General features: G+C 37.5%; 1 protein-coding gene across 1 annotated transcript in view; it reads left to right on the top strand.

The window, feature by feature from the left end:
- Positions 1-15958, top strand: part of LOC115231407 (hephaestin-like protein) — a 62640-nt gene extending 46682 nt beyond the window's left edge. The window contains exons 12-13 of the mRNA XM_029801443.2: positions 11068-11669; positions 15475-15958. Of these exons, the coding sequence (XP_029657303.1) occupies positions 11068-11669; positions 15475-15779 (907 nt within the window). The 3' untranslated portion in view covers positions 15780-15958. The remainder of the gene's footprint in view (positions 1-11067; positions 11670-15474) is intronic.
- Positions 15959-16596: the final 638 nt, after the last annotated feature.

The following is a 16596-nucleotide window of genomic DNA, read 5'->3' as shown; positions in this document are numbered from 1 at the left end:
CGCAAGCAGAGTTTAGTGTCCAATGAAGGGAGGTCGGCATGGGTGCCAGTCGTCGGATGAGATTCGATTTCAAATTCAATTTCGACTTCACTTGCCTCAACAGGTCTTCGCGTGTCCAAGGAAGGAAAGGCATGCATAAGTGGGCTGGCGACATCCCTAGCAAAGGCCACGGAATGGACTCACTTGTCCTGCCGGGTCTTCTCACGCACAGCACACACATCTATGTGTGTGGGCATCTGATTTCAAATTGATGGTTACTACATTGCATGTATCTGGTGGGACTGTAAGGCATGGCTGTGTGGTAAGAGGTTTGCTTCCCAGTCAGATGGTTCTGGGTTCAGTCCTACTGAGTGACACCTTGGGCATGTGTCTTCTACTGTAGCTTTGGGCTGACCGAAGCCTTGTGAGTGGATTTGGTAGATGGAAACTGGAAGAAGCCCATCGAATATATATATAGTTAATCCCCAAAACATATCTATGAGTGTGTGTGTCTTTGTGTCTGTGTTTATCCCCCATCACCACTAGACAACCGGTGTTGGTGTGTTTGCGTCTCTGTAACATAGCGGTTCGGTAAAAAGAAACCGATAGGTTAGGTTAGGTTAGGTTAATTTTTTGTGCCGTTCAAAAGGAAAAGATCCCTGATGCCATACCAAACGCAAATGAACTTCCATTGTAAGTACTTACACAAAAGACACAGTGCGGCGGCGGTCCGGATGAACTGACGTCACGGGCCGCAGTTTGGTGACTCTCGGTATAAACTACCCCTCAATGGTTAACAAAATATTGTTTACGTGCACAGGCTTTCAAGAGTTGTTTCCCTTGGTTCATTTTTTTTTAATACGAATGTTGATTTGTTGTCATACCTATTTCTTTACTACCCACAAGGGGCTAAACACAGAGGGGACAAACAAGGACAGACAAATGGATTAAGTCGATTACATCGACTCCAGTGCGTAACTGGTACTTAATTTATCGACCCCGAAAGGATGAAAGGCAAAGTCGACCTCGGCGGAATTTGAACTCAGAACGTAACGGCAAACGAAATACAGCTACGCATTTCGCCTGGCGTGCTAATGGTTTTGCCAGCTCACCGCCTTGTTGTCATACCGTCCAACTCATACCAGCATAGAAGACGGGCGGTAGGTGATGATAATGATGACGATGACAATCTGCGATGTCTGATGTTCTGTGTGATATGTGAAGCTTGACATTTGTAGGAATCTTGAGGTGGTTTTAGGTGTAAGATGTTCACGCTTAGGGACTGTTGGGTACGATAATTACTTGCCGGGGAAGGGAAATATGTAGTGATTATATCTTTGTGCTGTTGAAGAAGACAAAATTAACATGACCCCCACTGGAAGTCGTTTTCAAGGTTCCTGTTAACGCTGTCAGAGAAGAAGTGGCATGAGATGTGTGGTTGCGAGTGGATGAGGCTTTTGTGCTGAAGGTTAGGTATGAAAAAGAAAAACAACGCCCTTTGCTAGAGGTTGTCATAAAAAAAATATAGTAAATAGTCAAATTAAATAGTTTTGTGATTTGAAATGTTGCGCTTCGTCTTCTACTAAAAATTACACTTAATTTGTTTGTTCAAATTAACGGGTTTAAGAGTTGTGTCCCTTGGTTCTGTTATTCCTTTTCTTCAAGCTCTAACGCGCACGCAACACAATGTTATTTTGCCTTCAAATAAGAACATTCAATTTTCTTTTAAGTGCACAATATTTACTCTCTCTCTCTCTCTCTCTCTCTCTCTCTCTCTCTCTCTCTCTCTCTCCCTTATACAGACTCATTTTTGTTCACATATTCACTGTCTTCAGACTCAATTTTGTATACATATTTATTTTACTGGCTTCCGTGCCGGTGGCATGTAAAAAGCACCAACCGTTCGTGGCCGTTGCCAGCCTCCCCTGGCATCTGTGCCGGTGGCACGTAAAAAGCACCCACTACACTCACAGAGTAGTTGGCGTTGGGAAGGGCATCCAGATGTAGAAACGCTGCCAGATCAGAATGGAACCTGGTGCAGCCTCCTGGCTTCTCAGACCCGGTCGAACCGTCCAACCCATGCTAGCATGGAAAACGGACGTTAAATGATGATGATGATGATGATGATGATTCAATTCGTTCAACTGGTAAACAGAATAAAAAAATAATAATGAAATCATTGTATACAGTGCTCAGGTGCACCACAACTTGTCAAAAGTGCGTTATAAAGTATATGCAGTAATATACAAATGTCTGGAAAGCAAACAGTGTATGAGTCAGACACATGCTTGCATGTGTATGGAGGGGAGAAAATCAGGTGTAGTGTTGGAGAATCTCAGAAAGTATGGAAGTTTTGAAGGATGCATTGCTCCGACAACTAACAACTGATGCTGGCAGTTTGTTCCATGCTTCAGCAACTCTTAGTGTGAAAAAATGTTCCTGAAAGTCATGGGAGCTGTGCTGTTTTTTGACTTTGTAAATATGTCCACGGGTGTTAGACAGGTGGAGTTTGAAAAGGTGCTCAGAGTTATTGTTTATAAGATGGATAATAATTTTATGGGTTTTGTCAGTAAAAATCTAGAAGTTAAATAGTTAAGTTAAGTTAAGTTAATTTTTTGGCTCAAAAAGCAAAAAGCAAGGCCATGTAGGGGGATAGGGGGACATGGAGTTATGTACAGCGTGGTGTTCATGCAAAGAGTTCAGGCCATTTGTGGTCAAGGGAGACTTTGAACCGAGCGGTTGTCGGCATCTTCACTATCTTGTCCAGCAGCTTATTACACAGATCCGCAACCCGGACGGAGAAAGCCCCTCTCCTTCGATTGAGATGAAATCGTCGCAGATAGAGCTTTTTGGAGTGACCCCGCAGCCGACGTTCTGGAGCAGGAGTGAAGAACAGCTCTTTCGAGAGGTTACACTTTCCGCTTATGATGTGAGCAAGAATGAGATCACCACGGCGGTGGCGTTTTTCTAGAGAATAAAGGTCGAATTTGATTCTTTCAGCTAACTCTATGAAAGGATTAGCTAGAAATCAGAAATTTATGATCACACATTTTAAGAGAAAAGGCTTGTGGGAGTATGAGCAAACATAAGGAAGTGCTGAGTGTTGCAAGTTAGTGGAACCCATGGAAGAGGGGAAACTAAAGGAGACTTAAGACAAAGTGAGCTGCATCTCAAGGAGATGCCAAATGACACTCTATCAGTTAACGATGACGAGTGTTCTAGTTAATCCGATGAACAGAACGGATTACTTGTGAAATTAATGTGCCGCTGGTTGAGTACACCTACATACACACGTGACCTTAATGTAGTTCTCAGAGAGATTCAGCATGACACAGAATGTGACAAGACTGACCCTTTTGAAATACAGACACTACTCACTTTTGCCTGCTGAGTAAACTGGAGTAAGGCAAAATAAAGTGTCTTGCTCAAGGATACAATGTGTTGTTGGGTATCAAATTCATGAGCTAAACATTCATGCCCTGAACACTGAGCCACATGCATTCACAAGGGTCAAAAGACCATACTGAGTGATGTGGTGCTGATGAGGATGATGCAGTCACTCATGGCAAAATGAAAATTGGAATAAGAATTACATGTGTGTGTGTGTGTGTGTGTGTGTAAGAGAGAGTGTGTGTGTGTGAGAGAGAGAGTGTGTGTGAGAGAGAGAGAGTGTGTGTGAGAGAGAGAGAGGGAAAGATATTGTGTTAGAGAGTGTGTGAGAGAGAGGGAGAGAAATTGTGTCAGAGAGAGAGAGAAAGAGAGAGAGAGAGAATGAAATATCTGTTGGTGTTAACTGAAGTCATCATCATCATCATCGTTTAATGTCCGTTTTCCATGCTAGCGTGGGTTGGACGGTTCAACTGGGGTCTGGGAAGCCAGAAGGCTGCACCAGGCCCAGTCTGATCTGGCAAAAGTTACTCAATACATGATGAATGTAAAGTAAAACTCAACATCAATCGGAGGATCAAACTCTGTTTGGAGGCATGAGCACTTTACACACTCACTCGTTTATTCATTTATTTGTTTCAGTCATTTAACTGCGGCCATGCTGGAGCACCACCTTAAGGGTTTTTAGTGAAACAAATCAACACCAGGACTTATTCTTTGTAAGCCTAGTACTTATTCTATCCGTCTCTTTTACCGAACCAATAAGTTATAGGGACGTAAATACACCAACATCGGTTGTCAAGCGATGGTAGGGGATAAACACAGACACAGAAACACGTAAATATTTTCATATATATGTGTGTGTGTGTGTGTATGTAAGTATGTGTGTATGTATAAGTGTGTGTGTGTATATATATATATATATATATATATACACACACATTTTAAATTTTATTTGTTAGGGAATAAAAATTCCGGCATAACAGAGGTTCAAATTATTCTCAATGAAGAAATATATATTTTAATTTAGAGATAGTAGGCCCTTTCATCTCACCATATAAAAAATAATTTTTATTTTAAATACCTACTGTTTTATAACTTGGCTACACGTGTTTCATGAGGTACATTCCCTGGTTCCTAAACCACTCTGTGTTTTGCTCGAACCCTTTTTAAAATGTAACCCCAATCATCGGGCCCTTATATCACTTATCATCGTTCAATACTATAAACTATATTTTAATTTTTTAAAACCCCTAAGTATGGGTTCCAGCAAAACACGGAGCGGTTTAGGAACCGGAAAATGTACCTCATGGAACACATGTAGCCAAGTTATAAAACAGTAGGTATTTAAAATAAAAATTCTTCTTTATATGGTGAGATGAAGGGGACTACTATCTCTAAATTAATATATATCATCATCATCATCATCATCATCGTTTAGCGTCCGCTTTCCATGCTAGCATGGGTTGGACGGTTCAACTGGGGTCTGGGAAGCCAGAAGGCTGCACCAGGCCCAGTTTGATCTGGCAATGTTTCTACGGCTGGATGCCCTTCCTAACGCCAACCACTCCATGAGTGTAGTGGGCTTCTTTCAGTCTACCAAATCCACTCACAAGACTTTAGTCAGCCCCAAGGCTACAATAGAAGACACTTTCTCAAGCTGCCACACAGTGGGACTGAACCAGGAACTACGTGGTTAGGGAAGTAAGCTTCTTACCACACATCCACACCTGCACCTATGTACATACACAGCTAGAACTTCCACCTACCAAATTCAGTCACAAGGCTTCAGTCAGCCCAAAGCTATAGCAGAAGACACTTGCTCAAAGTGCCATACAGTGGAACTGAACCCGGAACCATGTGGTTGAGAAACAAACTTCCTAACCACACAGCGATGTCTGCACCTTTTCTTTTCGGAATATCAAGTTAGAATAAAGGAACTGGGAATGAAATCTTTTAATATTTTGCCTACCAAGCCTATTTTACACCATATTATTTTTTTGCACCAGCAGTCTAATCTTTATATATAAAAGTGAAGTTGTGTGTCTGTCTCCTACGATTTAGATTCCTAACTACTCCCACATTTTGCGGTGCAGTTTAACCAAAACCGGGTATCTTATAGTCGTGATTCATATTGAGCCCTTCTGGGTACTAGCGTGCGTCTACGATGAGTCTACGATTTAAAAAAAAATTTACCATCATTTTTTCCCATTTTTAATGCATTTTTTGCTATTATATAAGGGAAGTAACTCTCTAAAAATGTATTATTAAATCTCAGAATGTAAAAAGCTACAGTAACACCCCCTTTGTGGTTAGCCATATTGAGATGGATATTATACTTTACATCTCTAAAAATGCTTATATAGTTATTTCCCTTACAAACCCGAGCAACGCCGGGCAATACTGCTAGTTATAAATTATGGAAATTTAAAACTTTTTAACTATATATATGCTCCAGTTCACCATATAAACTACCACTTTGATTTATAAGACAAATATCACCAGTTACTCCTGTGAATATTAAATTCATTCTGTACTATGAGAGTCACCAGTGATACATGATAAAATGTTAAAATGTCCATTATACCTCCATTGATGGACTTTTTCCGTTTATTTATGATTTTTTTCTATAGATAATATTTCAGATTATAAACCTTAATGGTTTCTTTTCCACAAAAATGATTTTATGGAAGGCAGCACTCTAATAATGGTGCTCCATCGATTATGATGATGAGGGTTCCAGTTGATCTGATCAACAGAACAGCCTGCATGTGAAATTAGGATGCAAGTGGCTGAACACTCCACAGACATACATACCCTTAATATAGTTCTCAGGGAGATTCAGCATAACACAGAATGTGACAAGGCTGGCCCTTTGAAATACAGGTACTACTCATTTATGCCAGCTGAATGAACTGGAGAAATGTGAAATAAAGTGTCTTGCTCAAGGATACAGCACTGCCAGGAATTGAACTCATGACCTTGCAATTATGAGCCAAATACCCCAACCATTAAGCCATGTACCTTCACTGCCCCAATGACAAAGATGACAGTAATTTGCATCCTCTTTACCAGGTCCTGTCTCAGACCCTTTTGAGTCCAATTAAAAATCATCCGAGAAACTCAAAGAAATGTGTTCTGTACTTTATCATCAGCATCATTTAATATCCGTTTTCCATGCTGGCATGGGTTGGACGGTTTGACTGGGGACTGACAAGCTAGGAGGCCACACCAGGCTCCAATCTGATGTAGCAATATTTCTACAGCTGGATGCCCTTCCTAACACCAACTAGTCTGAGAGTGCAGTGGGTGCTTTTTATGTGCCGCCAGCATGGAAGCCAGTCAGGCGGCACTGGCATCGGCCACATTCAGATGGTGCTTTTTACATGCCACCAGCACTGGTACATTTCCTAAAAATTTTAATAATGTCATATGAACCACAGAAATGGAACTTTCCGTAAGAACATGTTACCATTGAGTGTCACAAACGATTTTCATGGTATATTAAGAATATAGCATGGGGACTCATTGGTGACTCCCATGGAAGGCAAAGTCTTAAAATGGTAACCAAACTAAAGTCAAAACAATACAAAACAATGCTAATGGTCATACTTATACATTCAGTTAGTATTGAATGATTTATAACCACTAGTAACGATACTGTAAGTGGAAAAACTATTAGTTAGATAAATTATTCATAAAATATTTCATGTTCTTAATCCATCTAACAGTTTCACCTACACCATTAACAGCTGTTAATCTTGCAATGTCAAACACATCAAATTGAATGTGTTTTACAGTAAGAATTTTTTTGCTTTTTGTTTCAACTTTGATTTGGTTACCATTTCGATCAACTTCGTTCACATTAATTTTTCTTTGCTTCATTCTAACTTGACATTCCAAAGAGTAATATATGAAACAGCTTTTCCATCTCGTAAATGTCAGTCTTACCAGATAAAAGTATAGGCAGTCATGATATGTGCTTGGTAACACACTGAGCCATACTTACCCTAATTGTTTTAGGTACCCATGTAGTTGCAAGCTGAAGTCACCCCTTAGCCTGCCCACTCACGATGTGACAGTTCTGGTGGGTGCTTTGGACTTCTTTCAATAGCTAATCAGTCCTCTACAGTGTTCATTCCATATACCACAGATAAGATCATGACCACAAGGATGAACTCTCTTCATCATCATCATCATTTAAAATCTGTTTTCCATGCTGGCATAGATAAGATGGTTTGACTGGAGATGGTAAGTCAGAGAGCTGCACCAGGCTTCACTCTGATTTAGTTTGGTTCCTATAGCTGGATGCCCTTTCTAATGCCGACCACTCCACAGAGTGTACTGGGTGTCTTTTATGTATCACTGGCATAGGCGCCTTGTATGTCACCAGCACTGACCACAGCTACGATTTCACTTCAAAGATAAAATATTTTAATATGTGTGTGTGTGTGTGTGTGTGTGTGTGTGTGTGTGCGTGCGTGTGCATGAAGTTTAGACAATGAATTACTGAGTGGAATTACTCAGATCACAATCTGCTTGAAAGAAAAAAACCTATAGTTAAGTTACAGTTACTATTTCTATTGCTGGGAACAAAAGACAATCTTAGTCAATGACCAATATTGTTTTAATTATTTCATCAAGTATGGATTGACAACTCTGAACTTCTGCGTCATCAGATCAAATCTCTTCAGGAAAACATATACTTTGCTGTTCCTGTAGAAATAGTGACAGCAGAATCACTAAGACAATATAGAATATTGTACATGAATAGCCATGTGAATTAGCATACCATACAAATTATTATCCTGAGAAATTACTCAAGAATGCCATCTGTCAGAAAACAATAGTCAAGTTGTTTTACTATTTTTAATGGAATGAGTATTTGCAAAATAATTTTAAGTAATAAGGAAAGATAATGTTAATACATATGTATACACATATACATGTGTTGTGTCTTGAGCAAATGTCTTCTACTATAGCTCCAGGCTGACCAAAAGTTTGTGAGGGGATTTGGTAGAAGGAAACTGCAAGAAGCCCATCATCATTTAACGTCCGCTTTCCATGCTGGCTTAGCTTGGGCAGTTTGACTGAGCACTAACAAGCCAGAAGGCTATGTATATATCTATGTGTGTGTCTTTGTGTATTTGTTCCACCAGCACCACCACCTCCACACTGCTTGACAATCAGTGTTGATTTGTATATGTCCCTGTGACTTAGTACTTTAGTAAAAGAGATCAATAAAATAAGTACCAGGTTTTAAAAATTAACAAGTACTGGGTGTTCAACTTAAACCCTTCAAGGTGGTGCCCCAGCGTAGCTGCAGCCCAATGACTGAAGGAAGTAAAAGATAAAAGATATCCAAGATACTCTTCTTTCCAACATGTCAAAATGAAAATAAACCATGCACAGGAATAGCTATAATAGAAACTTACCTAAGGTTTCATGCAAATAAAGACACCTCCAATTTTCTTACCAATATTGAAGGCTCCACATATTGAAGGTAACGAACTGGTGGAATCGTTAGCATGCCAGTCGAAGTGCTTAGTGGAATTTCATTTGTCATTATACACCGAGTTGAAATTTGTCCAAGGTTGACTTTGCCTTTCATCCTTTTGGGGTCAATAAAATAAGTACTAGTTGAGCATTGGGGGTCGATGTAATCGGCTAACCCACTCCCCCAAACTTGCTGGCCTTGTGCAAAATTTTGAAACCAATATTTCCACATACTTGGGGATGTTTTCTATATGACTCCTATCTTTATAATTACTGCAAACATACTGGAGTGGTTGGCATTATGAAGGGCATCCAGCTGTAAGAATCATGACAAAACAGACAACTGAAACTTGATGCAGCTCTCCAGCTACCAGCTCCTGTCAAACCATCCGACACATGCCAGCATGGAAAACAGACATTAAGTGATGATAACTGCCCGAAACAGTTAGGACTTCTGGTAACTCGACTGAGGAAAGAAGGCCATGAATGACCCATCTTTTTATGCCTGTCTTTCTAATTGGTGTTTCTCTTGTCTACCTTTGTATCATCTAACTGTCCGAATGTTTTATTGTCCTCTATTGACTTGTTGTAAAGAACTCCATGAGCAAGGATTGAAGTAGGATATCTGGCTAAATTCTTAAAGACTACTTTTATGGTATCTCCCACTTCAGCTATTATTATAGGTCCAAGAATTCCAAGTGATTCTGGATGGTCCTTGGCTGTCAGGAAGCTGTTAAGGGTCGATGTAATCGGCTAACCCACTCCCCCAAACTTGCTGGCCTTGTGCAAAATTTTAAAACCAATATTTCCACATACTCGGGGATGTTTTAGACACGTTAGCGCGCCGGGTGAAATGCTTAGTGGTATTTCGTCTGTCATTACGTTCTGAGTTCAAATTCCGCCGAGGTCGACTTTGCCTTTCATCCTTTTGGGGTCGATAAATAAAAGTACCAGTTTTGCACTGGGGTCGATGTAATTGACTTAATCCCTTTGTTTGTCCTTGTTTGTCCCCTCTATGTTTAGCCCCTTGTGGGCAATAAAGAAATATATTACTGCAACCATACTGGAGTTAGTTGACTATGTCAGCCTCAGTCCTTTGTCAGGTACTTATCTTATTGACCTCGTAAGAGTATGTAGGTAAAGTCAGTCAAGTCTAAAGGGTTGCAAAACAACAGAATAGTATACTATAAGGGATTTTTGATCAAAGCACTAATTTCTCAATTCCAAACTGATATTATCATCCATCGTTGAACATCCACAAGCTGCAAGGCCACATCAGGTTCCAGTGTCAGCTTTGACATGGTTTCTATAACAGAATGCTCTTCCTAATGCCAGCCACTTTACAGAATGTACTGGGTGCTTTTTTTTTTTTGTGCCACTGATACTAGTGAGGTAGCCAACAAACATTGCAAGATAGAAGAACAGGGAGAGCAAAAATTAAAAAAAAAGACTCCCACTACTAAGTAGGTAGCATTTGAGAAGGGAAGGTGAGTAAGCTAGAGGGACAAGCACAGGTGTCTTGCTCAAAAGGAGACCAGTGCTTATCCTTCTTATTTTAGTCTTTCAACATATGCTGCATGCACACACAAACACACACACACATACAACATATTTCATCAGTTTCCATTTACCAAATTTCACATGTAAGGCTTTGGTCAGACTGAGTCTATGATAAAAAAAGGATTTGCCCAAAAGTGCAGCATTAACCTTAACCCTAACTCTAACCTTACATGGTTGTGATGTGCACTTCTTAATCACACAGCCGTGCTTGCTTTGGGCTTCTTACAACAAATAACCAATCATTATTTTACACAGAGTTCATACCAAACTGCTGATAAGATCATAGTTTAATGCTTTATCATATGTTATTCTCTGCCTATCTATTATAAATATTGTAATTTCAGACAATTGAAATACTTATTAATGATTTCATTTATATCACTCCTATATCGTTATTAATATGTCTATCATGTTAATTATTCTGTTTTATCGTAATTTATACCATTATTATGTTGAAAAATTTAACTTTGATCTGTATCATTGCTTTATCAAAATATTCCTACAATTATTTCCATAAATAATAACAGATTGACAAGCTGATCAAATTTTGATATTGAAATATTCAATTGCTTTTATTCTCATCTCCATAATTTCTCTTGTGTTCTAAAATCTATTTCTTTGCTTTATTTTATTGCTTTATTGCAGTCCAGGCCATGTGTTTGTTAAATCTTCAGATTTTCTCATTGGAAGCAAATATATTAAAGCAGTTTACCGAGCTTACACAAACAACAGCTTCCTGACAGCCAAGGACCATCCAGAATCACTTGGAATTCTTGGACCTATAATAATAGCTGAAGTGGGAGATACCATAAAAGTGGTCTTTAAGAATTTAGCCAGATATCCTACTTCAATCCTTGCTCATGGAGTTCTTTACAACAAGTCAAGTGAAGGTACAAAATACACAGGCTTCGAAGCGAACACAGGATATGCTGTTCAGACTAATGGAACCTTCATATATACATGGGTTGTACCAGAGAGTTCTGGACCTGGGCCAGGAGATCCAGACTGCATCAGTTACGCATACTATTCAGCTGTTAATCCATCCCAAGACACAAACGCTGGATTAATTGGACCTCTCGTTATATGCCGGAAGAATAAAGCAAACTCAACAGATGTAAAAATGTTTCCACTTTTGTTTACTGTATTTGATGAAAATGAAAGTTTATATCTTGATGACAACATTGAGAAATATGCAAAGAAGGCAAATAAAGAGGATGAAGAGTTTATGGAAAACAACAAAAACCATGGTATGTCACTTTTGCTTTCTTCATTTTAAAGTCCTTTATTTTACTAGAATTTATGGACACAATTGTGGTTAGAAGTTTTGTTTCTCAACCACAAGGTTTGGGATTCAGTCCCACCACAAGGTACCTAAGGTAAATGTCTTCTACTACAGTTCCAGGCCAACCCAAAGGGTGATGAGAGGATTTGGTCGATGGAAACTAAAAGCCTGTCATATATATATATATATATATATATATAATATTAGGGAGTAAATCCGAACTTACAGGGAAAAATTAGATTTAGGATTAAATCTAATTTTACAGTATAAATATAAATTAAATTAGAGATTTAATTATTTAATTATTGATTTGCCTAATAGTGGGTTTATCTCTAATTTAATTTATATATATATATATATATATATATATAATACAAATAAGAAAATGGAGAAACAAATTTGGTTTGTTCATTAACTTACAAATATTATAATGCTGGATTATTTATTCATTTTACAAATGAGAACATCAAAAGCATACAAAAGTATTATATAAATCCATAGATGATACTTTGTGCTATATATATATATATATATATATATATATATATATATGACCGCGTGTGTACTGTTGGCGATTTTTTTCCTCCGTCTTCCCTTCTCTGGATCTTTCCTTCTCCTATGTTTCCGACAAAGAGCTCCGCTCGAAACGTTAAACCCTCCTTCTTTCCTTCTTTCCTGAGAGTCCAATAATATTATTTTTGTTTCACGTCCTCGCGTTGTTATGTTTTTTGTGATTTCATGTTTGGATTAACTTTATATATATATATATATATATATATATATATATAGGTGCAGGAGTGACTGTGTGGTAAGTAGCTTGCTCACCAACCACATGGTTCTGGGTTCAGTCCCACTACATGGCACCTTGGGCAAATGTCTTCTACTATAGCCTCAGGCAAATCAAAGCCTTGTGAGTGGATTTGGTAGATGGAAACTGAAAGAAGCCCATCGTATGTGTGTGTGTGTTTGTGTGTCTGTGTTTGTCCCTCCACCATTGCATGACAACCAATGCTAACTCTTTACATGTCTATATTTTTAATGAAATACACTATTCATATTTGTTCAATTAATTCTGAAAATAATCAAGAAAGAAGGATCCAATAAAATAACATTTTAATTATGTTTTGACAAAGTTTAAGAAAATGAAATAGCAGGCAAGTGTCCCTCATTCCCTACTGTTTTAATTCTAAGAAAATAAGGAACGACATGTTGAATAATGTTAGTTCTAGAAATACTATTCCTAAAATCAAGACGAGTGGTATAACAACAAAACCTTTGAGTCTAAGTCTTTTGGTTCAGGTATACCCTGAGACTAAGCAACAATCTTCAGCCAATAAGAAAACTTATATGTGGATGTTTGGTTTGCTAAAAATAGCAGTCAAATTTCCTTCAAATTGCTTTATCATCTTAAAAAGAACACTATGGATAATGTAGTCCTAGATACACTACCCATAAAAATTTTTAAAAAAAACGTGATCATGGTTGGAATACTTTAATTGTAAGTCTGTTTGAGCAGGGCTGACCTGGGATTAAACAATAATTAACGCTGCAAACATTACAACTGTAACTATCACTACCAACCACCACAGCCATCACCACCAACACCTCAGCCACCAGCATTAAAACTATTAGCAATTTCACAATTTTCTTGATCAACAATATCAGTATTTGCACATTCATGATTAAGGCAATGCTGTTGTTGTAATTTATCCCTAGGTCCACCCTGATTGAGCAGACCCATGACCAATGGAATTCTTGCCATACTCATCACATCCTTTTGCATATCAAGGACTACACTGTTTAATTATGTTCTCTCTTTTTTAAGATTGTAAGGTGTGATTTGAGGGACATGTGGTTGTTATTTCAGGCAGATTGAGTGACTACATAGAGGCTTTTTTTTTTGGCTCTTGATACCCTAATGAGAAGGCTCTAATGTGCTATAATTAAAAACAGATTTGATCAATGATTAACCAGTATCTATTTGATGCTATATTAACGAAGACAATATGTAGATTTAGCAATATTTACCTAATTGGCTCTTATCCTTCCAGGGTCAATAATTGTACCTCCCACCAAAATTTGTGGCCTTGTACCATTGTTAGAATCAATATTTAAAGGCATATATTTCTTAAAATAGTTTTACTTTTGAATATCTAAGATAGTATTAAATGATTATAAATTCATGAGTTTTCTTGTTAGCAAACTGAATTAGATTAGTTTGTATTGAATTAAAATATTCTATATCCTTTGTCATTTTTTTTTCTCTGTTCCTTTTACAATTTGCAATTTAACATGCAAACAATAATATTAAAATAGGATAAAAAAAATAGTAATAAGATATTGAGTCATCCCATAAATAATGCAGTTTTTTCATTTGCATGAACTAAATAGTGGAGCAGGGTGGGATAAACTACCTGCATCAACTTGCTATAAAAACAGGTAGTAATTTTACCTTGTACTTATTCTTAGTGCAAGTTTTGAAGAGCGCAGTTCAATTCTAACAGTTATTTCTTTCAAAGCTATAATAGAAGTGACAAATGAGCATATTCAGCATATTTTGTTTTATGAGTTCAATAAAGGCAACAATGCAACAGAAAGTGCATACAGTATATGGGGATCGGACAATAAGTGTAAGCCAGTGTCAATTGTGGTTCCAGAAATTCTGAGCTGGAAACTACAGCCTAGAAGATGAGTCTCATCCTGTAAGATTTGTAGAGTTTGATAAGGATGTTCTGCAAACCCTGGTGAGACAAAAGCCAATTGTAACTGTTGAGGAACTAGCAGAAAAGCTTGGATTTGGTCATTCAATCATTCATCAACGCCTGTGCACCATCAGAAAAGTTAGCAAATTAGGTCAATAGGTTTCTCACAAACTTTCCAAGTTTAATCACATGCAGAGAGTGAATATGTGCTATTCTTTGCTGCCACGTCTCATGAATGAACCATTTTTTGGACCGAATAGTAACTGGTGATGAAAAATGGGTTCTCTATAAAAATGTCAAGTGCCGAAGACAGTGGGTAGAGAAAGGAGAAACACCAGCACCCCAGGCTAAAGAAGGTCTTCACCTATGTATGGTATTGTCATCTGTTTGGTAGGATATGAAAGGTTTAGTCCACTTTGAACTTTTAAACAATAACAAGGAGATCTTCTGCAAGCAGGATGAGCAGCTTAACTCAGTGCTAGAAGGAAAACAACCATCTTTGGTTTCAAAACAGGTGTTCTTCCACCAGGATAATGCATGCCTAAACATAATCTGGAAGATATTCACGACAAATACATACACTTTCCTGGCACAGGAAGAAATACTACCAAGGGAACAAAAAGGATGTAGGAAGAGTTCTCAGGGTACCACGGATCACCTGGTCATCAATAAAACAGTTTTAAGGCATTGTAAAAAACATCATACAAACATGTCTATGGCTTGGATTGACTTTAAGAAGGCATATGCTATGATGCGTCATTCTTGGATCGTTGAATGCCTGCAGATGTTTGGTGTTGCTGACAACGCTGTGGGAATGAACCCAGAACCATGTGGTTGGTAAGCAAGCTACTTATCACACAGCGACTCCTACGCCTATTTAATATTATTTCTCATAATAATCATTTCAATTAGAATATTTTATAAAAAGATGTTCACGTTTGCTAATGTCATAGTTCATAGCTTTTACACCCATCTTCAGAATGAATATTATAAATGTTATGTAAAGCAATCATTGCTGTAGTTGCTAAAATAAAACAAATACTACAATCTTTTTTTTTATTTTTGCAGCAATTAATGGTTTTCTCTTTGGAGGATTGCAAGGTCTGGATATGATGAAACAAGATAAAGTCTACTGGTTTTTAATAGGATTAGGAACTGAAGTTGACATACATTCTGTTCATTTCCATGGCAACACATTTCTCCATTATACAGACTACAAACATAGAAAAGATACATTGGATCTATGGCCTGGTTCATTTAAAACTGTCTTCATGGTTCCTGAAAACCCAGGTAAATGGTTACTCCATTGCCACGTTGATGACCACATCATAGGGGGTATGAACGCAATCTATACAGTTAAAATTGTGTCCTAATTCTGAACATAATTGTAAGAAGCCCTTCATATATTCAAACAGATAATATATTCCACTTTTCACAGATGAAGATTTTTTGCTATATAGTTTTGTAAACATTTCCTTTTATTTCTCTAAAAATTATTGCAATTATTATTTTTATCTTATTAAAATGAATAAAATCATCTTAGAAAACCAAATATTGTCATTTTAATTTTATGTCTGTGCGCAAGTAGTCTTTCCTGAATAAATCTTTTTTTAAATATCCCAATTTTGACTCAAAGCCAGCAATTTTTTGCGGGGTGGGGAGGTAATTTGATTATATTTACCCCAGTACTCAATTGGTACTTATTTTATAAATCTCAAAAAGACGAAAGGCAAAGTCAACCTCGACAGAATTTGAACTCAAAACAGAATGAGCCAGAAGAAATGTCATTAAGCCATTAGCATTCAGATTTCTCTATCAAATGTAATGCTTACAGTATGTACTTGCTGATAGGTCACACCCTTAGTTTGGGGTTGTCAAAGTAGGTATTTGTGGTTGACTCACAGATAGGTCGCACTATAATTTGGAGAGTTACATGGCCCTTTTTTTATGTAAATATAACTAATATTTGTTAAATACTATCAAATATTCGCCTTTATTTCAAAACTTTGTTTACAAATTTTAAAACATTTTTGTGGAAGTGGCTTTATGAAAGTAGTCTAATTGATAAAACAACTCAACAAAAAAAAAAATTAAAGTATCAACTTGACAAGAAAAACGTCTAGAATTACAAGCAGTAGAGAAACAAATGTTACATAAGTGTTTATTCATTTACATATAGTTATTAAACTT

Source organism: Octopus sinensis, linkage group LG2, assembly GCF_006345805.1.
Source record: "Octopus sinensis linkage group LG2, ASM634580v1, whole genome shotgun sequence".
Lineage (NCBI taxonomy): Eukaryota > Metazoa > Mollusca > Cephalopoda > Octopoda > Octopodidae > Octopus > Octopus sinensis.
This window is presented reverse-complemented; position numbering and strand designations above follow the sequence as displayed.